General features: G+C 40.1%; 1 protein-coding gene across 1 annotated transcript in view; it reads left to right on the forward strand.

The window, feature by feature from the left end:
- The window catches only part of LOC143983217 (interleukin-1 receptor type 1-like), an 80,312-nt gene that overhangs the window by 18,553 nt on the left and 34,864 nt on the right, over window positions 1-26,895 (forward strand). Inside the window, exons 2-7 of the mRNA XM_077482658.1 lie at window positions 2,529-2,601; window positions 12,723-12,948; window positions 14,970-15,153; window positions 17,603-17,771; window positions 21,486-21,551; window positions 26,518-26,641. Of these exons, the coding sequence (XP_077338784.1) occupies window positions 2,529-2,601; window positions 12,723-12,948; window positions 14,970-15,153; window positions 17,603-17,771; window positions 21,486-21,551; window positions 26,518-26,641 (842 nt within the window). The remainder of the gene's footprint in view (window positions 1-2,528; window positions 2,602-12,722; window positions 12,949-14,969; window positions 15,154-17,602; window positions 17,772-21,485; window positions 21,552-26,517; window positions 26,642-26,895) is intronic.

A 26,895-nucleotide genomic window follows, 5' to 3' on the forward strand; every position in this document is an offset into this window, starting at 1 on the left:
GAGCTAACATGCACTGCATTGATGCATTCGCACAATTTCACAGTAACCATGAGATAAAACAAAGTTCAGGAATATTCCTTTATCCCATTGTCTTACGAATCTACTGTATGTACACTACAAACGTGCTTTACAAACCTGACAGCTTATTATTCTAAATAGGAAATCTTAATTTTGTTTGCAAATATTAAAGATTCTAACTACCAGCAACAATAAGTCCTTACATTTAAAGAGCATCTGTCATTTCAGATCCATAACGGCAGCGCCTGTTAGCAGACCTCCACTTACCTGCTGCCGCCACGTCTCTCACCTTGTTGTGTCACTGCCACATTATTAACTTATTAACTGTCCCATTAAAGTGAATGGGACTGTCGGTGAGTCAACAGCAGGTCAGAGGAGAAGCTGCTGCAAGACAGAGATGACAGTTGCTCTTTAAAAATTTGTATTTAAATCGACTTGATGTAAATCAAATCCACCCGGATTCTAATGTGAATTTTTAGACACCCAAGTGAATGAGCCCTGTTTCTCACTCCAGGTATCCAAAGAGCTCTGCTTTTGAGCACTTGAGTACATCTTCATGAAAAAGCTTGTATGGGGATGTATGGGAACGTAAAACATTCGACCAACACAGAAAAAAAAAAAAAATTGTCCCATTCACACAGAATGAATGTACATGCACTTTCACTGAACAAATGGCTATGTGAATTTTTTTTTAGAAATACACCTGCTGGTCATGGATATATCACTGCTTTGATAGCCACAGGTTTGCAATTTTTTTATTATTCCAAGACTACTTTCAAACTACCCAGTGACTAACATTTTAAATTTGATTAAATAATTCATATTTTACTATTCCCAGCAAGTTGACAGGCTCCTGTTTACAAGTTCACCCCTATAATCCTAATGACTTTTATGTTCATAGAGATTACGCACAAAGTTTAATGAGTCAAGAGTGGCTCATACTACATATCACTTTGCTTTCTATTGTGGCATACAGGCTTTTAAATTAGAGACAGAAAGTCTGAAAGGAATCAGCTTCTGCTGTGCTATGTTTCAAAAACTCATAGTACATACAATAATATGTAGCTGGTTTTGTGCCTTTAAACTTGCTTAGCATATTTTTTCTGTGCATTTTTTACATATATGAAGGTTAAAAAAAAAGAGGTTCACTGTACTAGTATTTATTTAGCCAAAAGCGCTTCCTTTGCTAAGGTGACATGCTAATTGTCTTGCTTGCAATATATTATGGCATCATAATGTGAGCGCTGCCACATACCTACAACAGGCTTACATTGTAAGACTATATGTCTGTATATGACCTATATGTAATCTTATGCAGCCAGTACATGCTTTTTTTCTGGTTGATAGTGACTCTAGCAGGGAGCAGTGTCAGCCAACAAGGACAAGCAATGTTCTGCTGCAGTCCCATTCCGCCTATAGCCTTTGCCTGCATAGTAGAGATAGCAGTCATGTGACCACTCTCAAAACTTATTTAATAAAAAGTATTTTGCATAAAGTTCAAAATGTAAGTGGTCATCTGTTTATACCCTACCAACGTGTTTTACATCTGTTTAAATATCACAAAATTCTACTTTTCATTTAAGGAAGCTGCACACCAACAACGTCACAAAACTTTATTGAACAGGGCCAAAAAAACTGTCTCTGTCCATAAAACACCCATTTTGAGACTTTTCACTAGCAAAGATTTAGTCATAGATCTCTTCCATGGGTGCTTCATGGACAGGGACTGACTTTCTGGCACTGTGGAATAAAGTTTTGCTGTTATCTGTGATGTCATCGGTGTGTGGCTGAGTATCTCTTCTCTGGTGTGCTTAGAGCACAGATGGCTCCCTTTCAGTCCGGCACCCATCTCAAGGGGGATTGTGGCTTTGGAATGGAGGATCTCTTTTTCTTATAATTTAAGATTTTGTGCTCCTAAATGTAATACAGGTTGGAATGTTTTTTATTGAATTATAATTCCTACAAAGCTGCACCACCCCATTCAAATGATCTTCTCACACTGGGTAATGCTATTTCTGGGCTTGTTAACTTAGGGGAATTCCTTTTTCATTACATTAATCATTCTAAGTATTTTTGTGCCAAGCTTTAATTATTGATCTCTGGAATGTTATATAGCGCAAACAAGGACAAATCATCACATAAAGATTGTGGCATAAATGGTCTAGAATTTACCTTGTCTTAGAAAGTCCAGGCACAGGTGACAAAGGGAAGAGAAACATTTTTTGAAACGCTTATCCTCACATCTAATATTATTATGGTTACTTTCAAGCCTTCATTAATCAGTAGGAAGTTATTTAATTCATATGACGATTCAGTGTATTTTTCATTACGCTATCTAGTTCAGGTAAACTGTACATTGGTTAAGAGGGGTGATTCATTGCAAGCTCTACAATACTACGCTTTCTGCACTGTCTTCTTCAATGGTGTAAATATTGATTTGTATATTGGAATAGGTTATGATGTAGGCAACTAAAAATACTTAATTCTGTTTTTTTTTTTTTTTTTTACAGGTCCATAAAATGTTGGGACAGCTATTTATTTTTGTATTTCTTATTAGTACAAGTCACTCTTGTTTGTTGTCAGGTAAGTGCACATGCATGTTTATGTTTGATATAAAATATTTAATTAGCAATTTATCTTTCTATAACCTCCAGGAATCATAGAAAATTATTTTTAGAATTATTTGTATTGTTTTAGTCATTTTAGTATAAACTACACCTGACAAACATAATGTTGTAAATATTGTGCTCTTCTGCATCTATGTGTATATTATTATTATTATTATTATTATTATTATACAGAATTTATATATCGACAACAGTTTATGCAGCGCTTTACAATATAAAAAGGAGACAATACAGTTATAATACAATAGAATACAGGAGGATTAAGAGGGCCCTGCTCAGAAGAGCTTACAATCTAATAGGGTGGGGCAGGTGGTACAAAAGGTTGTAACTGTGAGGAATGAGCTGATGGAAGTGGTAGAAGATTAGTTGGAGACGTGATAAGCTTTCGTGAAGAGATGATTTTCAGGGATCGCCTGAAGGTAGCAAGAGTAGGGGATAGCCAGACCGGTGGAGGTAGTGAGTTCCAGAGGATGGGAGAGGCTCTGGAGAAATCATGGAGACAAGTCTGGGAGGAGGATACGAGAGAACTTGAGAGTAGGAGGTCTTGAGAAGAGCGGAGAGGATGATTTGGGTGATATTTAGAGACAAAATTGGTGATGTAGCTCGGGGCAGAGTTGTGAATGGCTTTGTATGTTGTGATTAGTATTTTGAATTTAATTCACTGGGAGATTGGGAGACACTGTAGGGATTAGAGGAGCGGGTTAGCAGACACTGAGCAGTTGGTAAGATGGATAAATCTGGAAGCAGCATTCATGAAAGACTGAAGAAGGGATATCCTATGGAGAGGCAGGCCTATGAGAAGGGAGTTGCAATAGTCAAGGCGAGAGATAACAAGGGAGTGAATGAGGAGCTTGGTGGTTTCATTTGTTAAAAAGGGACAACTTTTAGAGATGTTTCAGAGGTGAATTCTACAAACTTTTGACAATTGGATTTAGGGCTGAAATGACAAGTCAGAGTCTGGGATTACCCCTAGTACCCTGGCGTGAGGGGAGGGACTGATAGATGCATTGTTGATTTTGATGGAAAAGTCATGGAGGGGGGCACGGGCGCGGGGGGATATTAATAGTTTTCAGAAGATTTAGTTTAAGGAAGTGGTGCGACATCCATGCTGATATGTCAGTTAGTAAGTTAGTAAAGCGAGAGGAGACTGAAGGAGTGAGGCGAGGAGTAGACAGATTTGGGTGTCATCAGGGTATAAGTGGTATTGGAAGCCGTGGGCGGTTATCAAGTGACCAAGGGAGGAGGTGTAGATAGAGAAGAGAAGGGGTTCAAGAACAGAGCCTTGGGGGAACCACCCACAGAAAGGGGCAATGGAGAGGAGGAGACAGTTGTAGGTGACACTTAAGGAACGCTGTGATAGATAGGCAGAGAACCAGGATAGAGCAGAATTTCGGAGGCCAAGGGAATGTATTTCTATTGAGAAGGAGCGGGTGGTCAACAGTATCAAAGGCTGCAGAGAGGTCAAGTAGTAGGAGTATGTTCTTTTTCAAGTATTTTAGGTCATTTGTGAGTATATGAGTTTGCCACATGGCCGGTAAAAATTGGACTGATTGCAAATGTTGTGAATAGGAAATCTGAAAACCTTATTGTATGTACTTTTTGTATAGTTTGCTTGAATGTTCCTCTTTCCCCTTTTCGTCCCTCTTAAAGCAGGCCTTACACTGTTCAAATTTTGGCCAGTTTCAGATGAACCTGGTGAAATTTGCTTAGTAGATGTCCCTGTCAGGCCCTCCCACCCAACATGTTTCAATTTCTATTCTGACAGCCACTGGTAGTTGTCAGAATACAATAGCCCAGCAGGGGATATGTTCTTTCATGCTGTATTACATGGGTGAAAGAATCTGTTATTAACCACTTTACGACCGGCGCACGCCGATGTACATCCATTTTTTGAAGAGGGATATCTCGGTAACGGCAACATCTGCTGCCACAACCGAGATATCCATCTCTTCGGGCACTGGTCGTGTGTGCGATAATGGTGGTTTCTGCGGCGGGTTCACCATGAGATCACCGCTACCCCCCAGCCACCCCCCTCCCCGCCGCACTCCCGCACCCTCCACCGCTTATCGGAGCCGTTTGCATTCCTTGTAATAAGAATAAAAGTGATCCATTTTTTATTTTTTAAAACAGTGTAAAAATATTTTTTTAAAACAGTGTAAAAATAAATAAAATCAATTCAAATAAATAATTTAAAAAAAGGTTTTTAAAAACACCCCATCCCTACGAGCTCGCACGCAGAAGCGAGTGCATACGTGAGTAGTGCCCGCATATGAAAATGGTAGTCAAACCACACATGTGAGATATTGCCGCGATCGCTAGAATGAGAGCAATAATTCTAGCCTTAGACCTCCTCTGTAACGCAAAAAATGCAACCTGTAGATGTCGCTTATGGAGATTTTTGAGACTAAAAGTTTGACGCCATTCCAGGAGCAGGCGCAATTTTGAAGCGTGACATGTTGGGTATCAATTTACTCAGGGTAACATTATCTTTCACAATATGAAAAAAATGGGCTAATTTTACTGTTGTCTTATTTTTTTATTCAAAAAAGTGATTTTTTTCCAAAAAAAGTGCACTTGGAAGACCGCTGCGCAAATACGGTGTGAAAAAAAAGTATTGCAATGACCACCATTTTATTCTCTAGGGTGTTAGAAAAAATACAATATAAAATGTTTGGGGGTTCTAAGTAATTTTCTAGCAAAAAAAAAACTGTTTTAAACATGTAAACACCAAGTCTGAAAAAGAGGCCTGGTCCTAAAGTGGTTAAAAGTGTATGGCCAGCTTAACGCGTTTGTTACTCCAACACTTCATATTCCTGGTATATGCCTGCTGTATCAGGTACTTGTAAGAGAAAGTCTCCTGTTCTCTTTGTATTGCTTCTTTTATGTGAAATCCTTGGTGTTCCTGCCAGTCCCTCTGTTTTCCTATTAAAAACTGACCACACTAAGCAGGAGAACACACCATGGTCAGTTATCTAGCTATGCTGAGAAATTAATGGAAATTAATGGAAATCAATGATCAGACCTGTCTTGATACGTCCCCGCTGCACAGCCATTCACTGGGAAGCTCAGTGTGCTGCTGTTTCTCCCCCCTCCCCAGCTCTTATGCAGCTGAGAACAGAAGGAATGTGATCACTTATAAAAAAGGGAAAAAAGGTATTTATAATGTATTTTTATATATATAAAAAAAACATGTTTTGCCTTTCATTTCTATTTTAAACTGAATGGGTTGTTTTATAAGGTGATCGTTTACAATCACTTAAAGTCTTATACTCATGGTCATGCTCCTGCCAGATCCAAGCTGCTCTCCAAACTCTCCTGGCCAGTCATTTATTTGTCCATCATTTTATGAGTCTATAGTGCGTGGGAGGTTGTGAATTGTTTTCTTTAAATTCTGTGATATGAAAGTGCCAGTAAATGTAACTATTTCTATAGAAAATGTAGCTGCTATAGGTGAAGGCTGGAAAGAAAATGCTTATTCAATCTGTATCTAAAAATGATAAAGTAAAAAAAAAAAAAAAAAAAAAAAACATTCTATGCATCTGGTAGCCCTTTTAAAATGATTAAACTGTTAGTAATTATTTATTTTGTTGAAAACTTGAAGTTTAATAGGCGATTCATGCAGACAACACATTTCCAACAATTTTCCTATCAGAGTGGTCACATTCATTTTTACCATAAAGGTCATTCTTTTGTACTTCTGGGCTGCTGACCAAACGTTTGCATTCTTGATGTGCTTGGCCATTTCCTGTTACAGCTACATTTTTCTCCTACTAAAAAGCTATTCTTCATATTTCCTTGTAAAATAATCCTGAATAGTTCAGTATATTAATCTGGGGTAATTGATAAACATATTTATAACATAGTATGCCCACTAAGGGGTATGAAATGAAATGATCAACTACAATTATTAAAAGCATTATGTATTATATTGTTCTGATGTTTTAGGTTTTATGCTGATCTACATTTCGTGGTTTGTTTTTGCAGTGTTGCGGTGTGCTGTACGAAATTGTTAAGATTGTTCTCTATATTTGCTGTATTGTTCCTGTAAAGTCATCATTAAAGTAATTGCTCTGGTTGAAGAGAATCTGCACACTTTAGAGCAGTGGTTCCCAACTTCGGTCCTCAAGTACCCCCAACGGGTCATGTTTTGGGAACTTCTCTTAGGTAGCATAGCTCTTATCAATACCATGTCATGCCTAGAGGCGATTCAGTTCGCATTGTGCGCTATACAAGTATTTCATTCATTCATTCATTCATGTCATTGAGATTGATTTAAAGCAGCTGTACAAAGTAAAGGAAAACCTGAAAACATGGCCCGTTGGAGGTACTTGGAGGAAGGATATTGAGAACCACTGCTTTAGAGATCCCAAAAATATCTGTAAGGAACCACAGTCTTTAAAAAGAAAATATTGATAACAACAGAAATCTTTCCATGGTGAAGAAACTCTCTTTCCAATTGTTACGGCGACAAATGTCCCCATTAAAAGACTTCCCATTTTTTCTTGTTCCAATGGCAGCTTCAAAATCAGGACTTTTCCTTACTTTCATTCCTGTGATAATGGTTACTAGGGCAAATAGAGGGGCTGAATCTCCTCAGACGTTAAATAAACAGCCATAAAATCTTCATGGGGTTGCTAATCCCCCCCTATTCTAAAACTAAAACAGAAAAAAAGTATTTTGGCTTTGCATTTACTTTAGGGCCAGGTTAACATTGTTGCGTTGCAGTAACGTGCATCAGTGTATGGGGTTGCACCCAATGCACTAAATCAATGCGCCTGCACTATAATACAATACCATATGGTGCTGCGCATTGCATTACCACAAATGAGTCAGATGGAGGTTTTGGCCGTGATCAGATGTGCTGGCAGACCTTCATTTGAAATGTGTTATACGATACAATGCCTGTTATCATGTTTTAACACACTACACAAGTCTGAACCCAACCTAAATCTATGCTTCTATTTTCTGCCCTTCCTCTCTTTATGACCTTAGGCATTATTGCTGAAAAACTGAAATTCCTTCTGTCTTCAAGTCAAATTAGTGCTAGCAGCATGGCTTCAGAAGCCAAAGAGTTATGTGTATGTTTAAACACTTGACCTGTGGAAGGTTTTACCCCTACATGACCTGGGCATTTTTGCTGTTCAACACTGTTCCACTTTAACTGACAATTTCGCCGTCATGCAACACTGAACCCAAATTAAATTTATATGATTTTTTTTCTAACAAATAGAGCTTTGTTTTGGTGGTATTTAATCACCTCTGTTTTATCCATCGTTTTTTTTCCTATATAAATTAAAAAATACTGAAAAACTTGAAAAATACCCCCATTTTTAGTTTCTGTTATAAAATTTTGCAAACAAATAAACTTTCTTTATAAATTTAGGCCAAAATGTAATCTGCTACAGTTCTTTGGTAAAAATAACACAAATCAGTGTAAATTATTTATTCTGTGTCTACAAACTATATATTTGAAAATTGATCAGTTCTGATGTACTGACTGCCTCATCTCACTTCTTTGAAATACCAGACAGTACAAATTACCCATTTTTGTAAAGTAGACAGTCCAGGGTATTTAGCAAGAGGCATATCAATTTTTTTGAAGTTGAAATTGTTTGTTTGAAAAATTAAGAGATTAAATAAAATGTTTTTTTTTTTTTTTACATACTGTTACCAGTGCAGTACAGCATCATTATATGGCTGGTGTGGCAGTGATCAGGGATACTGTCTGGTTACAGTATGTAAAACAAAACAAAAAAATGTTTTTTTATTCAATTTTTTTTAAAACAATGTTTTCTTTTTATTTTGTATTTTTTTTTTTTTTTACATTTTTAAAAATTTTTTTTTTACATACTCTCATCAGAGTAGTTCAGTGTCACCATAGTGGGAGGGGGGATCATGTTTTCTTTTTTTTTACACAATTATTGCTTATGATTAACAGTGATGATTGCTGTTATAATCAGTAGTTTTAGCTGTCATGAATGGCTTTCATTCATAATGACTTGCTTACTATTGTGATCTGTGATTGGCTACAGCTAATCACATGGTACAGGGTGCTTTGATTGGTCCAGGTACCATATGATAGCCGTGGGCAAATCACAGCATCACAATAGTAAGCACAACAGTCATGAATGGAAGCCATTCATGGCTATTTTGTTTACATTTTAATCATGTGATCACTATGATCAATCATAGCGCAATCACATGATACCCCAGCCACTCAAGGTGGTCAGGTACTGAACACTATGATCCGTTATGTCCATAGGACACAGCGGTCACAGGTTTACACCGCTGCGTGAACCAGGGGGCACACCAGTGCAAAAGTGCTCATCGATGTACCAGTACCTTGCTGAGCCTGCAGCTGCCGCCTTAATTTCATCAACATTTAACAAATTGGTTAAATAAAACAACGTACAAGCTGGAAGGCTGGCCGCAGGCTAGCCTGAATTTGTAGGAGGAGTCTAAAGGCTTTATATCCTTCCTCCTCCTCCTCCATCAGATCCCTTGGCTCATTTCTGGGTCACGCGGACACACATGTCACTTTCGGGTCCTTGCTGAGTGTCGGTTGGCTGCTACAGGGGTGGCTCTCTGGCTCACGTCGGGCAATACCTGGGAGTCTGCCCATCCACCTTCTCATCACCCTGATCCACGAGTGGGCCTCCCACCCGGTGTTCCCGCCGGGGGGGGGGGTTCGGACACCCGCCAGCTCTGCTCTTTTGAAAAGATCTGGCTCCACAAGGGGGCTGCCCGCCCACTTCTCCTGGTGTTCTGTTGGGGGAGGGGGGATTCTGTCACCTGCCTGCTCCTCTGTCCTGTGCAGATCTGGCTCCATGGGGGGGGGGTTGCCCGCCCGCTTTCCCACTGTTCCCGCTGGGGGGGTGATTCGGCCACCCGCCAGCTCCTCTCTTTGTACAGCCCGCTTCTCCAGGAGATCTGGCTCTGTGTGGGGGGGCAGGGCTTCTGTGCTTATTCTGCTCTGCGGCTGGTCTGGGTCCTCCTGGCGCTGTCCTTCTGTATCTGGTGGCTCTCTGTCTTGGCCAGCATATATATGAATATATATTTGTACAGTTAAAATAACCAATACCCGCCTAAGTTTTGTGTACATCATTCATTTATCATCAGAGGGAAGGCCACCCGCTCCATTTACTCCTCCCGGTGCTCACATCAGGCATCAGAGAGGAACAGGGGTCAGCTGTATGTCCTGGAATGGATGGGCCGGGAGGGGGGGGCTGCAGGGTATGGGCAGTGCTTATCTAAGATTCCACAATGTAATAAGTCTAAGTAAACAGGAATATCAGGTCTTTGTGTGGCATAACCCAACTCCTTGACTAAGTTCACATGACATGTTGTTTTCTTTCTGTTTTAGTTCTGTCATTAGCATGTTCTGCTACACAACTCGGTCAGCAGCGTGTTCTGTCATAGCGGTTTCTGTCACTAGCATAATCTATCATAGCATTCATTTGTAGCATTTCTGTCATCGTAGCTTTTAGTTCGTAACATTCTGTCCTTTTTCCCTGTCGCAACTTTTTCCTGTCGTAGCATTTTCCTGTCGTAGTATTTCATTCGTAGGATTTTCCGGTTGTAGCATTTTCTTGTTGCAGCATTTTCCTGTCACGCCATTTTCCTGTCGTGGCATATCTGTTATCATATCTTTTCGTTCGTAGCATTTCTGTCGTCGTAACTTTCTGTTCAGTCATCGGTCTGTGGGTACACTAGCCCTGAGGGTTTGTTTTGCTACCTGTCTGTTTTTCTGTCGTAGCATTTTGTTTGTCGAATTTCTGTTAGCTAGGGCTCACATCCAGGGTCTGTCACGTCTACGGACCCATACGGGCTGAGGTTTCGTTTTTAATTGATTGTCGTCCCACAATCTTCTCGCCCGTATACCATACGTCATACATGCACGTTCACCATTACACCTTTACTTCTACCCACCACGGTCTGTGGATACATCAGCCCTGAGTGTTCATTTTTAATTACCTGTCTTGGCGCTGCAGGTTGCTCGGGCTCGCTCACTACATACACAGGGGTGTAGTCATCATTAGGTTCACATTCACGCGCTGTTGGTCTTGTCATTTCTGCACCTACATCACCATACTTGTAAGGTACGTAGGGGTGTTGTTGTTTCATGGGTTGGTTGTCTGTTCTCATTTCTCTAGTTTGTGTTTCCTTAGATCAGGGCATATTGTGCGTTTTGGAAGTAGCCAATTCACATTCATCCCTCCACCGCTGCATAGGGGTTCAGTGCATGGTAGCACCCCATCATTAAGGGGTGAGACCATACCAAACTCATAGCTGAGTTTTATCACTGGTGTACACCTTTCTCGGCCTCAGCTGGGGGTGGGGGGCAGTACTTTTAGGTGCTTATTCCCAACTTCGTCCCTAACCTCTTCCATCCACCAGAGCAGCACATGTTTCTATGCATGATTCTTCAACCCAGATTCATGCAGTACTTAATGCGCACTTACGTCCATGCTACAATTGTTAGACAGGATGGAGGGGATCATAGCCCACTCGGCTTGCACAGAGGTGTCAGCTGTGGCTCCTGCTCTTCTCAGTACGCCTGCAGGTGATGTTGGAATTTCTTTACAGTGGTATGTAGAACTGGGAGCAAGCTCGGTGTTCGATCTGGCCAATGGTTCTTTATCCAGAGTATTCCAAGGGCTTCTACCAAGGGTGGGAAGGTTTCATAGGTTCATGTCTCCGGCTTTTGCTGCATATTGCCTCAGCAATTTGGCCACATCTGCCAGCACTATCAAGTATCTATCAGGTGACCAGCATTTCAGGACCTACAAACTCCTATCAGTCTGTCCATTTTTTGCAGCTCACCCTCTCTAAGCTGTCAAGGATATTCAGGGAAGTCAGGGATGTTCTCTTTGGCACGGCTACCAGTTACCGGCCAGGTTTTCAGACTTGCTCTCTCCTACCGTTGGCGCAGTTCCCAGTTAGTGCTCTAGGCAGTTTCTCTCTTACTATGCTTACAACTTCCCCTTCATTAGAATAGATGGATAAGTCAGGGGTTTGTGGTTATATTACTGTACCACAGTAACAGTGTCGGATTAAAGTCTTTGTCCTTCTCTGCAATGTTCCTTGGGTCTGCTCTTTCTCCCTCTTCCCCATGCATCCTCTCACTACAAACAGCTCATTCTCATGTCCAGGTTACTTGCCAAACCAGGCACGAATCCTAAACCCCTTTTCTGGATATTCATCTGAATCAGAGGCAACTTTTGTAGGTCCCGCACAGGGGGTCCCTTCTTTTTTCATCAGGTTCATGGGGCGCTGGAGATCCTCTGTTTTAGCAGCTAAATACGTAAACCCCTTTTCTGTAGTCATGCGGGCATTCACATTTTCTGGACTGATGGTTGTTGCTGGCCCTTCTTTGTAGCTTTCATATCACACCTACTTCCTGTCTCTTTTTGCCCTCTTATAGGCATACTGACCAGCCAGGCCAAGGCACACCTCAGGTCTTGGTAGTTAGGATTATCATGTTTCCAAGTGATGACTCTGACTACAAGCTGGAAGGCTGGCTGCAGGCTAGCCTGAATTTGTAGGAGGAGTCTGAAGGCTTTATATCCCTCCTCCTCCTCCATCAGATCCTTCGGCTCATTTCTAGGTTCCCACCCATCCGTTCTCCCATACTTTCATCATTTCATTTACATTTCATACATATTCATTTAGGGTATGCGCTCTTTTAAGCATATTGACCAGCCAGGCCAAGGCACACCTCAGGTCTTGGTAGTTAGGATTATCGTGTTTCCAAGTGAAGACCCTGACTACAATAAATATTAGCTAGAAGGTTGAGCAATATGTTACAATGCAATGCTGTGTCATGTGTAACGGTTTCAGAATACCTTACAGACCCAACAAATTACTTAACAGGCTGTTAAAATACAGGAAAAAAGTGCATGAACCTTAATGATATTTTTGATGTTTCTAGCTCGGACAGAAATACATTTTATAGCTATTTGTAGGACATGATTTATTGCATCAGTGGTTAACATATAATTTTTATTACTCATAATACATTTTGTATACATATTTTATGGAGCGTTTTATTCATATATCGCATGTTTTTACTTGCAGGAGAAAAGGTTAAAGAAACTTTAGTCCCTAATGGAGAGCCATTTTTTGTCAGATGCCCACTTGAACCCCCAGTGTTTGATAACAGTTACAACATAACCTGGTTTATAAATGGCTCAAATACAGAAATTTCCACAGATCTACAGGCAAGAATTCATCAAGCTAGCAACCACTTGAAGTTTTACCCTGCGAGGCTGGAAGATTCAGGCTTTTATTTATGTGTGTACAGGTAAGAGAAAATGATGAGACCCTGGTATATGGGTGCCTAAATAGAGGTACATCCTTTCTAAAGAGTAATGAAACAAATATTTGTCAGTTCATCAAATGATTGCCAAGTATTAACAGGGGCAGCAAGGAATTCTAGCCCACTGGGGCAATTCACTCGTGTGATGTGCTGTTTGATGGAAAAATCCAAATCCTTTTAGTTTTCTTCTATTTGCCTTTGTAGGAAAAGATTCAGTCTTGCCTACGTTTAGGTAAAACAAAATGGCACAAGAGACAATACACAACGGGTAAATTCACCTTTCAGAAAAAAATTATAAATACACATATTTTTGCTGAAAAAAAAAGTCCGGCCATGTGTATGCTCCATCGAACATTTGTTGTCAGACTTTCCACCAACAAATGTAGGCCAGCAGGTTCTCAAATTTTTCGCCAACAAAACTTTGTTGTCCGACTCTCCGATCGCGTGTATACAAGTCCGTCGCACAAAAGTTAACGCATGCTCGGAATCAAGTATGAACCAGAAGCGCTCGGACTTGTAAAACTAGCATTCGTAATGGAGATATCACATGACTATTGAACCTCCTTTATATCGGCTCGTCGTACGTCTTGTACGTCACCACGTTCCAACGTTCGTAATTGTTGGCCAACATTTTCTGTGACCGTGTGTATTTATGCAAGACAAGTTGGAGCCAACAACCTTCGAACAAAAATCCACGGTTTTGTTGTCTGAAAATCCGACTGTGTGTACGCGGCATAAGAGTTCATTGAGAACTAGCTGTCTGCCGTAGGGGAAGACTGAACTTGTAGTTTTCTCATTCACAGATGATTGTGACTGAATGATGCGGCTTTACATGTAACAGGTGAAGGTGAACCCATCCTTTAGGAGGAGGAGGAGCAGGCCAAAAAATAATGGGCATAGTAAGCACTTTTGAGTGCTTGTCATAGGTCCAGCACTAGTATTAATCCTCGAAGCCCTGGATGATTATAGATGTGGCGTAATGGGGGGGGGGGGGGGGGGGTAAAATGGAAGATTTCAACTCTGACAGCAGCACACAAGACACTTACTTTAAATGTATGTAATATCCCTTGTGCTGATTTTTTTTTAAATGTGTTTGCCTGAACTTATATAGCCTAACATTTTTCTAGTGTTTAATGATATACAGTATATCTGTCCCCAAGTACTACAATATATTTAATTTTTGTTTTTATGTTTAGATATGGGTTTACACTTTACGCAACATATACATTGGGATTGATTTACTAAAGGCAAATAGACTGTGCACTTTGCAAGGTGCAGTTTCTCCAGAGCTTAGTAAATGATGTAAAGCTTAACTTTGCAAAGAGCACTTTAAAGCCCTTGCAGTCGCTTTTCAGAGCACTTTGCAGTCACTTGCAAGGAAAATAAAAATACATAATTTTTGCTTGCTCATGATTGGATGTTGGACGTCAGCAGAACTTTTGCTCATTTACTAAGTCCTGGAGTAACTGCGCTTGCAGAGGGCAACTGCACCTTGCAAAGCACGGAGTCTATTTGCCTTACGCAAATTAACTCCATTGTTGGCATTGAGGTATTCAGGAACTAACATAATTACTTATTAAAAATGCTGCAGCAATGGCACATTTACATGGTTACCCATATATGGGGACTTAATATTCTTTTTGAAATTACTTTCGATCCTATATTCACATCCATTGGACTGTTTATGCTGCACAAACTGAAGATGTGTAAAACCAGATTATCCCTTGCAAATAATGAATTATACATGCACTATGCATAATCAAATATTGCATGGTGTGCTAAAGCTTTTTCCTTTTTATGTATTTTGTGTAATAAACTACCAAACAGAATATGAATAATTCACCAGATTCAAAAAATATACACCATACAAATATACAGTACACCTGTAATCTACCTAACCAAACAATCCTGTTTTTATCTAACTTGGTTTCTTTTGGGAACATGCGGTCTCAACCAGGTAATACGCTTATTTCTAACAGTAATGTTTTATTTTCTTACATACACAGAGGTGCAAATGGATGTTGGCAAGAAGTCCTAGAAGTGAATGTGTTTCAGAATGATAATGGTTTGTGTTATAAAGATGAAGCATTGTACTCTTATGTACTATTGAGTGAAAAATCATTGCTAATTGAATGTCCAGATGTAACTGACTATGTTGATCCTGCGACTGCACGGTTCCACTGGTTTAAGGTACCTCTATATTTGATTTAATAGTTGTCATTTTTACTGTAGGAACTAGGAAATTGAATTTTGGGAGCTATAAAGAAATGTTTTTGGACAAATGTTCATCTCTTATGCCCCGTACACATGGTCGGAATTTCCGACAGAAAAAGTCAGACGGGAGCTTTTCATCGTATATTCCGACTGTGTGTATGCCCCATCGGAATTTTTACATCAAAAATTCTGACAGACCTAGAAAGAGAACATGTTATTTTTCAGACGGAACAAAATTCTATCTGGAAAACCGCTCGTCTGTATGCTGTTCCGACGTATCATAATTGACGCATGCTCTGAAGCAAGTACGAGATGGAAGCTATTGGCTAATGGCTATTGAACTTCCGTTTTCTAGTCCCATTGAACGTGTTGTACGTCACTGCGTTCTTGACGGTCAGACTTTGGTGTGACCGTGTGTATGCAAGATAGCTTGAGCGGAATTCCGTCAGCAAACCTTCAGAGTTTATACGGGAAAACCGATCGTGTGTATGGGGCATTAGGGTTTGCTGGTCAGCAGTTTTCAGTGGACTGAGCACAGTGAAAAAAGAGGTCTTCCTTTGCAGTCAAACTAAAGCAGTTGCTGTTTTGTGCAGTGCAGTACCACCCAGTGCTATAATATGAACTGCATGACTGCCATGTGCAGAAATATGAAGAAGCCCTGAGATAAGGGTCATAATTGGGGTGGGGGGGGGGGGGGGGTTAACACTCGGGGTTGCCCTCTGAATGATCCCCGGTGGATCATTTTTTTAGAGGGTGTTTGTCAGGTTGTGAGGAGGCATTATGTTGTCTCCTAACCACCTAGTTTACCCCTTAAAGCCTGCACCACAGCAGAGCAGTTGAGGTGAGGTTTAATTCACTTGAATAGGTTGTGTTCTGCAGGCCATATGTATATACCAACTGTCTGTTTTTTTTTATTTTTATTTTTTTATAATTGACAATTTTTATAAAAACTTTATATTTTTCAATACAAAAATGAAAAAGAATAACAGACACTGGAATTTATGCAACATTCCAATAACGATCTGTCATAGAATACACACAGTGATACACTGAATGAAGCCAATAAAACGACAACATAGTTCAGCTACCAGAAATTGTGTATACTACAGGAGAATCAGGTAAACTAGTTGCTTAAAAACAGTACAGTAAGTTCCTGAAGATGCTTTTCCAGTGACTTAAAACCCAAATAAGTAAATCAGATGCCTACTGGATTCTTATGGAGAAAAAAAAGAAAAATGGAGAAGCAAAAGGAGGAAAGGTAGAGAGAGTAGAAAGACAAAGCTCGTCACTCCTGGACATAGAGTCAATATCCCAGACAGGGTCTCTAGAGCCTCAAGGAGGGTCTCCCCTGAGGTGCCAGAGTTCTCAAACCGCACGGTTGTGATCTACCTCGTCAGCCAGTTATACAGTTAGGAAATCCATAATCTTTACATCCTTAATATTAGCATAGAGCTCAGTTGTCAGCAGTGTTTGTCTCTTCCATTGGAGAGTTATCAAGCACCTGTTAAGATATGACTGTCAAATTTATTGGCTAACCCTGGTGGCTTGAGGGGGGGGGGAGTCAACTGTCTGTTTATACTGCCCCACCCAACCACACCTGTAAAATAAGCATTAAGGTGGATCTATGGGTAAAATAAAAAATTACATATATAGTGCATTCTGTTACTAGCATTAACACAACAGTGTTTCATCTTCCCCCCTGTAGAATTTTTGTTTACATGTTGATCCTGCCAGTAGCTCCATTATTTTCCTACTTCCTTTAAAGCTGAAGTTTAGTCATGATTTTTTTTTTCATAGCTCCATTGATCCAACTTGAACGTCAGTATGCATATCTCTTAACTGACTGACCGTCAGTGATAGCAGTTTTTTGGGTTCTGTGCAACTTCAATTCTACATAGTTACTACAGAGGGTCTTTCACTCGGCACTGCCGCCAGTCAGAGAAAAACTTTTTTTCAGTCAATACCTCCTGCTATCATTGTAGTAGTGACAACTACTACAGTTATTTGCAGGTTACACAAGGTTTGCCTATTCTCATCCAAGCAACCCCACTGTTGGGAAAACTGTAATCTGCCTGCCTTGGCCTATGAATGTGTGCAGGGCACTATACACATGGTGAAGGGGTTCCTCTCTTTTCCTCATATAAATGGGAACAATTACCAAACTTCCCAGCATGGCCATAACATAACCATTGCCATAACAGTGTGATAATGAGCACTTATTAACCCACTGTTAACTGCTGGGGCTGACAGGCAGGTAGCAGCAGGAGAGTTGTTGGCAAGTAGGTTGTATGGGGCCCCATCATTTGTAATGGCTGCCTCGCATGCATACTTACATTTGTCCAAGCTGCACCATAATACCAAATAATAACAAGGAAAAGCTCTTATTATGTATTTATATAAGAATTGCTGTTGTATTTTTGTACAGGAATGCGAGCCCTTGAATATGACAACGGACAAATATCTTATAATAAAACAGTTGTTGAGCATCACAAATGTAATTCCACAAGATAATGGAAAGTACACATGTGTAACTTCGTTTATACACAATGGGACAAACTATAACATCTCACGTTCCATCACTAATACCATACGGGGTAATTATAAAGATTTACTAACATAAAAATGTATTTCTAAACTTGTAATTTAAACATATAAGATATGCTTTTGTTAATGCAAATATAGCAATCTATAAGATTTATAAAAGAGAGACACAGGAAGAAAAAAAGAGTTCATGTTACTCATTGGGGGAGATTTACTAAAACTGTTGGACACACAATCTGGTGCAGCTGTTTATAGTAACCAAACAGCTTCTAATTTCAACTTGTTCAAGTAAGCTTTGACAATAAAACCTAGAAGCTCATTGGTTACTATACACAGTTGTACCAGATTCTGTGTGCCCCAGTTTTAGTAAACCTCTCCCTTTCTGTTAATTGTTGTCTTAGCCCTTGTACACACGGTCGGACATTCTGACAACCAAATCCGTTGGATTTTGTCCGAAACTGTTGCATACACACGGTCGAACAAAGTTGTCGGAAAATCCGATTGTACATAACGTGATGAAGTTATTTCATTACGACAGGCTAGTAGCCAATAGCTTTGGTCTAGGAATTTGATCTGAGCATGCGTGGCACTTTGTCCGTCGGAGTAGGCTACACATGATCGGAGTATGTCCGATCGGAGCATTTTGTCGGGAAATTTTACCGGCAAGTTGGAAAAGTTGGTCCGTCGGATATTCCGACAGAAACAGTCAGATGGAGACCACACACAGTCGGAATATCCGACAAAACGGTCCGATAGGACACATTCCGTCTGAATCTCCGACCGTGTGTACAAGGGCTTACAGATATAGTGGTCAAAATAGTGTTGGGATAAATAGTGTAGATATGATGATATATGTAAATGATAATTCTAAAGCATTGTAAAGCATTGTTTATATATATATATATATATATATATATATATATATATATATATATATATATGTGACTGTGGGCATGTATATGACCATGGATATGCGTGCACGTTGTGTATATCCTGCAAAGTGCTGCACTTTCTCCCTTACATCTCTTTTGATATATATATATATATTTACCAACCGTTCAGTGTCTGCCAGCCCTCTCTGCCATTCCCTCCATTGACTGCCACTCACCCAAATAATTAAATTCAAAATACTAACAATATCTTATAAAGCCATCCACAACTTGGCCCACAGCTCCATCACGAACCCCATCTCAAAATACCCACCAAATAGTTCTCTTCGTTCCTCCCAAGACCTCCTGTTCTCTAATTCCCTGGTCACCTCTTCCCATGCTCGCCTCCAGGACTTTTCCAGAGCCTCTCCCTGCCTCTGGAACTCCCTACCCCAGTCAACCCGGCTATCTCCTACTCTGTCCACTTTTAGTGCTTTTATTTTCTCCATCAGCAGCACCCTCTGATTCCTTCTGTATTGAATTGCTTTGTAACTGTATCATCTGGTCTCATGTTGTAAAGCGCTGTGGAAACTGTTGGTGCTATATATATATATAAATCCTGCATAATAACAATATTTATTATTCTGCGCCACCGCACATGCAGGATTTCATTAGAGGGTTGAAATCTCCACAAGATGAGAGCCACAATACACTGTGCATGCTCGAGTATGATATAGATGCGCATGTGTCCAGCACAGTGATATTTAATTGGTTGAGGGATGCTCCCGATAATGACATTCAATATGTTTCCACTGTGCTTACATGGACATCTTTATGTATTTGAGAAATGCACCACCCCTTCCTTAATTTCCCTCGCCACTCTGCCAAATCCCTCTGCTTTAAAACTCTGCTTACCACCACACTTTTTGCCTTATGCCTACCCACCTGCCCCTACTATCACCATTCTTCCCTGATCCCTCTCACCATTTTGAAGCCCCCCGCACTATTAACACTCTGTCACCTTTCTTGCTCTCACCACTTTGCCACCACATACAGCTCGGGTCAACTTTCCTACAACTCCACTCTAACCACTCTGCCACCTCCTCCTCAACACTTTTCTCAATGCCCACACACCCTTATCTGCCCTTATAATTCTTCCCTACCCTTACCACTTTTCTGTGCACTTACCATTCTTCCCTGCCCTTACCACTCTTGCCCGACTTTACAACTCTTTCTCTCCCTGCACCATTATTCCCTGTTATCACTCTTCTCTGCCAATACCAATCTTCCATTCCCTTACCAGTCTTCTCTGCCTTTAAAATTTCCCCCTACCCTCACCACTCTTCCCCTTCCTTCGCTACACTTCCCTGCCATACCCACTCATCAGTAGCATCAATGTCAGAGCCTTTCTAACTTGCTATAAAAAATGTTTGAAATTAACATTTGATCTTAATGTTTTCCCAATTTTCTCGGATTGTCATGGAATGATCCAAAAATGGATAGTAGACATACATTTCAAATAGTTTTATATAAAGAGAGTGATTAATAAAAGTCATGGTCAAATACTTTATACACTATATTAAGGATTGATATTCCAACAAATGTTTTTTCCATTTATTCCATATAGAAAAACTAGCACTTCTTTTTATCATTACATGGTGTTTAAAATAGCATATATTGGAAAACACTTGCGCCTTGGTAATAACAATAAATTAGAGTTGCTGCTGTCCAGTATTATCCCCACTATGGGGCAAGATAAACCAAAATAAAGTGTAGACGGAGCCTACTCCTACTAGACACTAATTGACGTTGTGACTATGTCCGTGTAAGGGTCCTATGAGTATCTACATACTAGGATGATAATGTGACAAGTGACTTGTACACAATATTAATTATAAACTGCATATATGTATCTATGTGAACCAAATGCAAAATTTTAATAAATAGGAAAATCATCTATCAATCATTTCTCCTCTAGTGTCTCCTCTATTTTGCTGCTTTTGACAACGTTACATATCTATGATGAAACACGTCAAGATGACTCTCCAGTACGTCACTACTGGTCAGGAGAGTGCAATGCATGCTATGTGCTGAACAACGACCACGTCTCCTATACAAGTTGGGCTGATCGTTTAATAGTGACACCAGTTATGTCATATTGACAGTTTTTAATATTTTTATTTGTAAGCTGCTATTTTTCCAATAAATCTGAGGATATTACTCTATGAAGAGTTTTCTTTCCACACACCGCGCGCTGCACATTGTCTACCCCTGGAGTCAACATTGGAGGAAATTCACTATAGAGGAGACACTGGAGGACACCAGAGGATACTGCCTTGGGATTGGACTGCACTAAATGACCTACAAGCACAGTAGGCTCTTTTTGCTATATAGCAAAAGAGTACAACTCATCTGGTAAGTGTGGATCTTTACACTGCTTCCAGGAGCTGGATCTAGTGGCACAGATGGGACACGAAGCACAACAGCACTTTTTTGCACAAGAAAAGACTCTGTTTTGCACTATGATCACTATAGGCCCTCACATATATACATAATATATATATATATATATATATATATATATATATATATATATATATATATATATATATTACACTTTTATAACTAATATTGTTTGTAAGTCACTTGTCACATTATCATCCTAGTATGTAGATTCTCATGGGACCCTAACACGGACACAACGTCAATTTGTATCTAGGAGGAGTAGGCGCTGTCAACACTTTATTTTGGTTTAAAATAGCATATAGCCTTTATTGCAAAAGTAATTATAAAATGTATAATTGTATATGCACAGCATACAGTATGATGATAGGTATAAATGGGTATTGACATCTAGAATGCATTATATGTAATAGGATTCTGTTTTTTTCTTTTCAGAATTACCACTTATAGTCAAACCCAATATATTGTATCCAACAGATAATTTCATAGAGGCCGAGTTAGGTGAGTTTTGCTGTGTTATTAATATTGCACTCAAAATCATTCTACCCCGAACTGAGACAGAACCTAATTACACAATACTTACCTCTTCTTCAACAGTCTGACATCCCTCACCCGAACCGGTATCTTCTACCGGGCTTCTTCCAGGTACTGGGCTGGGGTCATCTCCATTGGCTGTGTGGGATGATGTTGCTCCTGCACATGCTCAGGAGTGCAGTCATCCCAGCACATAGACACTGTACAGAAACGTAACAGCTCACTGTACATTCCAAAGGAGATTAGGTTCCTTTTATTGCAGAAGGTTACATATCTCATCTGCAATAAAGAGCTTGCTGCTCACAGTTTGTAAGGTGGTTAGTTACGCTTTAATTGCAAAAAAAAAAATAATAACTGAAACCAAAATTCAGTAGCAAATAATGTGGCGTTTGATAAAGGTTTATGTCTCAAAATTGAATGCTTAGGCCGCGTACACACGGGCGGATTGTCTGCCCAACTTAGTCCGCTGAACCGTGTTTCAGCGGACAATCCGCTCGTGTGTGGGCTTCAGCGGACTTTTTCAGCGGACAGTCTGACGGACTAAGTCTTTCGGAATTTCCGTAATTTTGTCCGTCCAAACTTGGTTTTGTCCGTCCAAACTTGGTTTCAGCGGACAGTCCGCTCGTGTGTAGGCAAGTTGGACGGACTAAGTATGGCGCATGCTCAGAAAGGATTTACACGGCCGAAGGTTGCATTGCTGTGTATTGGACGTCGTATTTCTAGTCCCGTCGTACGTGCTGTATACGTCATCGCGCAAGCTTTCAGCGGACTGTCTGTTCATCGTGTGTGGTCAAGTCCGTTCATTCAAAAGTTGAACGGACTGTCTGTCGGATTGTCTGACGAACTTAGTTGGGCAGACAATCCGCCCGTGTGTACGCGGCCTTACACTTAAAGAATACCTATAATCAGAAGCAAAACCCCAGGGAGTCCTGTGCACATAGTACTTGTCCCCATTAAAATTCTAGCAATGGATGATAAAAAAACAAACTTTTCTCTGCCATTGATGGTTGTAGCTCCACCCCTCCTGAAGCCTAAAAATGTGGTCGCTTCTAGATGAGAAGTTGCAACCAGCATTCAGCCCCACCCCTTCACATGTATGCGCTCACCAATGCTCGGGACCAGGCAGGGCCACATTCATGTGAAAGTCAACATTAAGGTGGAACCCCGGCTTAGAGATGAGCTGTACACTGTTGTGTAGCGATATACAGATGCCTACTGTGTAACACTTGTTCCTTATCGCTTCACACCTATCTTCCAGAATATACAGTAGCATTTAGGGGGGGACACTGCTGAGCCTCTACCAGTCCACCTTTTACTGTCACCTCACTCCCAGTGACACAATAGGGTTCCACTGTGCACTAAGCGAGGACATCATGCATGCACTTAATTAACTCCTTCAGCTCACCCATACCATGCAACTAGGTTCTTGGGGTCTCCGTACCATGGATTTGGTCCTGGTTGCTTTTGGGGAACAGATCTCTAGGAAGGGAGCCAGAGCACCAACCCCCTTGCTACCGGAGGACCCATCACCCATGCCTGGTGCCACTCTCTGCTGTCTGGCTGCTATTAATTCCCACCAGTTCATGGTTACCGTAGCAACTACAATTCCTTCCTCCAACTCATCTGTTCATTGAACCCTTTGATGTGACCTTCCATTCCTTCCTCTCCAACACTGTGTGGGCTCTTCATGCCCTGTTCTTTTAGATACGCCATGTACCACCATGCACCCCTTTTTAAATAACTTCAGATCAGGATTTTTTAATGGTGAACAGTTTTACTTAACATGCTACAATTATACGCTCCAAAGTAGACACAGTTCTTGTCGAAATAAAATATCCCGAGGCTGCTCAGAGATACTTTTCCAGGTAGTAGTCCATAACTGGTAGAGTCCTTGAGAGGTGGAGTCCCGTGCAGAGAGTTTGCGAGTTGCTATTGGTTACATTTTCATAGGTGGACTTCTCTCCACTTTCCTATGCAGTCCCTGCTTCTCCTCTTGAGCCCAGCCTTCCTTCTATTTATATGTATCACAGAGTGGAGGGCAGAACCCAGATAAGCCTTTGGGAAATACAGAACCTGCATTAGGCTTTTGCCATCCAGGTAGCCCAGCTCTATAATTGGCACCTGTTTACACTCTCCATTTCGCAGTGCTTTGTCTTCTCATCTTTCCTCTTTAGTTTATACAGAGTTCAGGCGTTCTGTGTGCACTGCCTGTCACTCCTCGTCTTCACCAGAGCTGTCACTCAACAATCTTTCCTGGTTGATAAGTGTGTTATTACATAGTTATGCTGGTGGATAGAGCTAGATATCAGACATTACAGCTCAGCAACCTCTGCATAGATTTAGACAGGGACAAGTGCTATGTGCAAAGGATGCTGAAGGGGTTTTAACATACTATCTATTTTTGTGGTGATAGATCTTCTTTAAACTGGCCTTACACTGCTTTTTTAGCCTGAATGAGAAAGATCTAACAGATTCCTCAATTCATGCTGTCAGCATACGTCAAAAGCAGTTGCATTTGATTGAATGCAGATGCTGTTCTGCTGGCAGTTTCCTGCACGTTTTTTTAATTTCTACAAGCAAAGGATGTTGGGTGAGAGGGGGCTGACAGGGATCCCTCTAAATCAATGATGGTGAACCTTGGCACCCCAAATGTAGGTTCACCATCACTGCTCTAAATTCATTTTTGACAATTTATCAGTAACTGGTTGAAATTCGAACAGTGTATGGCCAAGTTTACTGAAATAAACATACAGTAGAATGATCCTTGCCTACATTTTCAGTTAGAGGTAGGCACACTATTGACTCTGGAAACACTGGCCAGATAATATTGGGGGAGGGAATTGATGGTCTGAAACTTCTTTTTCCTGGAAGATCATCATATTTCTCTTTAGATAACACTGATACTGCTAAGTTGGAAAATGTGCACACTCAACTGAAACATGCAAACCTTTTATATCACACTTGCTTTGAAAAACCATCAGTCAGCATTCAGATTTTTTTTGGTTGTATTGATAGCCTAATGTAGGTGAATAAACAGGCTCTGTAACTGTACCCATGTAACTGTACCCATGTTGTAACTCCCTGTAGACATATATGGAACTGTACTCCTACAGTAAAAAGAGGGATATGCTAATATTTATGGAAGGGGATTGTAAGGGGTTGTTGTTAATCTTACATGAGAGGTTCTCGTAAGTATGGAATATTCAAGGAAGAAACGTTTCCTGCCATAGTTTTTCCTGAGTGCTCAGACCATACCGTAGTCTACCATCTGAACTGTTTGTAACACTTGAGATGTTTGTTTATTAAACAAGAATTTTGAGGGATCTTGGAGTGCAGCTATTTCTTCAGTGTTGTCTGAGCACTGACAGGCTGACCCCCCCAACCCCTTAAACCTCTGTAGCAATGCTGGTAGCACTCACATGTCTATTTCACAAAGACATCCTCTGGATATGACGATGAGCACGTGCACTCAACTTCTTTGGTCGACCATGGCGAGGTCTGTTCTAAGTGGAACCTGTCCTGTTAAACCACTGTATGGTCTTGGTCACCGTGCTGCAGCTCAGCTTCAAGGTCTTGGCAATCTTCTTATGGCCTAGGCCATCTTTATGTAGAGCAACAGTTCTTTGCCATGAGGTGCCATGTTGAACTTCCCATGACCAGTATGAGAGAGTGAGAGTGATAACACCAAATTTAACACACCTGCTCCCCATTCACACCTGAGACATTGTAAAACGAGTCACATGACACTGGGGAGGGAAAATGGCTAATTGGGACCAATTTGGAAATTTTCACATGGGGTGTACTCACTTTTGTTGCCAGTGGTTAAGACAATAATGACTGTGTGTTGAGTTATTTTGAGGAGACAGCAAATTTACACTGTTATACAAGCTGTATACTCACTACTTTACATTGTAGCAAAGTGTAATTTCCTCAGTGTTTTCACATGAAAAGATATAATAAAATATTTACAAAAATGTGAGGGGTGTACTCACTTTTGTGAGATACTGTATATTACATAAAGTGCAGTGCATACACTACTCCCTCGGTTTGACACGTATACAAGCTTTGATTTGATAATATATTCCAGTTGCATTTGCTAAAAAAATTATCTTTTTTTTGTTCATCCCTTTTGTTTTCGTACATGCATAGCAACGCCTGCATTTAGTCAGTGGCAGCAAGAATGGATAATATGTTTATATAGGAATTACTATATATTTTTGGGAATAGTGCATCACCTTTTTTAGGTGGTTTTGTGTTTTAAATGTGGTAACACAGTATTGGCATATGCTTCAGCTCTTAAAGTGATTGTAAACAATCACCTTGTAAAACCCATTCAGTTTAAAATAGAAATGAAAAGGCAAAACATTTGCGTATAGATATAAAAAATATAAATACCTTTTTTTTTTTTTTTTTTATAAGTAAACCACTTTTCTCTGTTCTTAACTGCATAAGAGCTAGGGGAGTAGAAACAGCAGTACACTGAGATTTCCAGTTAAAGGCTTTGCAGGAGGGGTGTGTCAGGACAAGTCCAATCATTGGAGGAGAGAAGGCTGAGTTCCCAGCATAGCTAGAGAACTGACCACGATGTGTTCTTCTGCTTGGTGTGGTCAGTTTTTAATAGGAAAACCGAGGAACTGGCAGGAACACGAGGGATTTCACACAAACGAAGCAATATAAAGAGAACAGGATACCTTTTCATACAAATACATAGTGCAACAGGCACATATAAGGAATATGAAATGTTGGGTTTACATACTCTTTAAATTTGTGTTGCATGTTTTTTCGTTTATTTTTGGTAGTGTGCAGAAATTGTTTTGTAAAAAAAAAAAAAACAAGAACAATTCTCTAGCTGATGTATTCCTCTGTTTTTTTATTTTTATTTTTATTTTTTTATTTACTCTATATTGTGGTGTATTTATATCTTATTTTTTAGGAACTTCTGTTACTGTAACCTGTGAAGCTCTGTTAAGTAGAAACCTTATTTTGACCTGGAGGTACAATGAATCTTTTATTAGTGATTATTTTGATGATGGCAGAGTTATAGATGAAATACAATAGTAAGTATATGTAAATAACATAAAACTTTATTTTTGCATTATAGGGAATAGGTTTCGTTTCTTCTTTCATTTATTTTTATTTTTTTGTAAAAGCAATTTTTCAATACCTGCATATTTGAAGAGTGGAAACCTGTCTAAGGAGTTCTGACCTCTCTTGTATTATATGAGCACTTACCAAGAATCAGGCTGCAGTTACTGTATAGAAAAATGTTCAGGTCAATGTGGTATACTGCATTTGTTAATAAACAAAAAAC

This window comes from Lithobates pipiens, unplaced genomic scaffold, assembly GCF_037356315.1.
Source record: "Lithobates pipiens isolate NorthernLeopardFrog02 unplaced genomic scaffold, aLitPip1_a1.2 Scaffold_16, whole genome shotgun sequence".
Taxonomy (NCBI): Eukaryota; Metazoa; Chordata; class Amphibia; order Anura; family Ranidae; genus Lithobates; species Lithobates pipiens.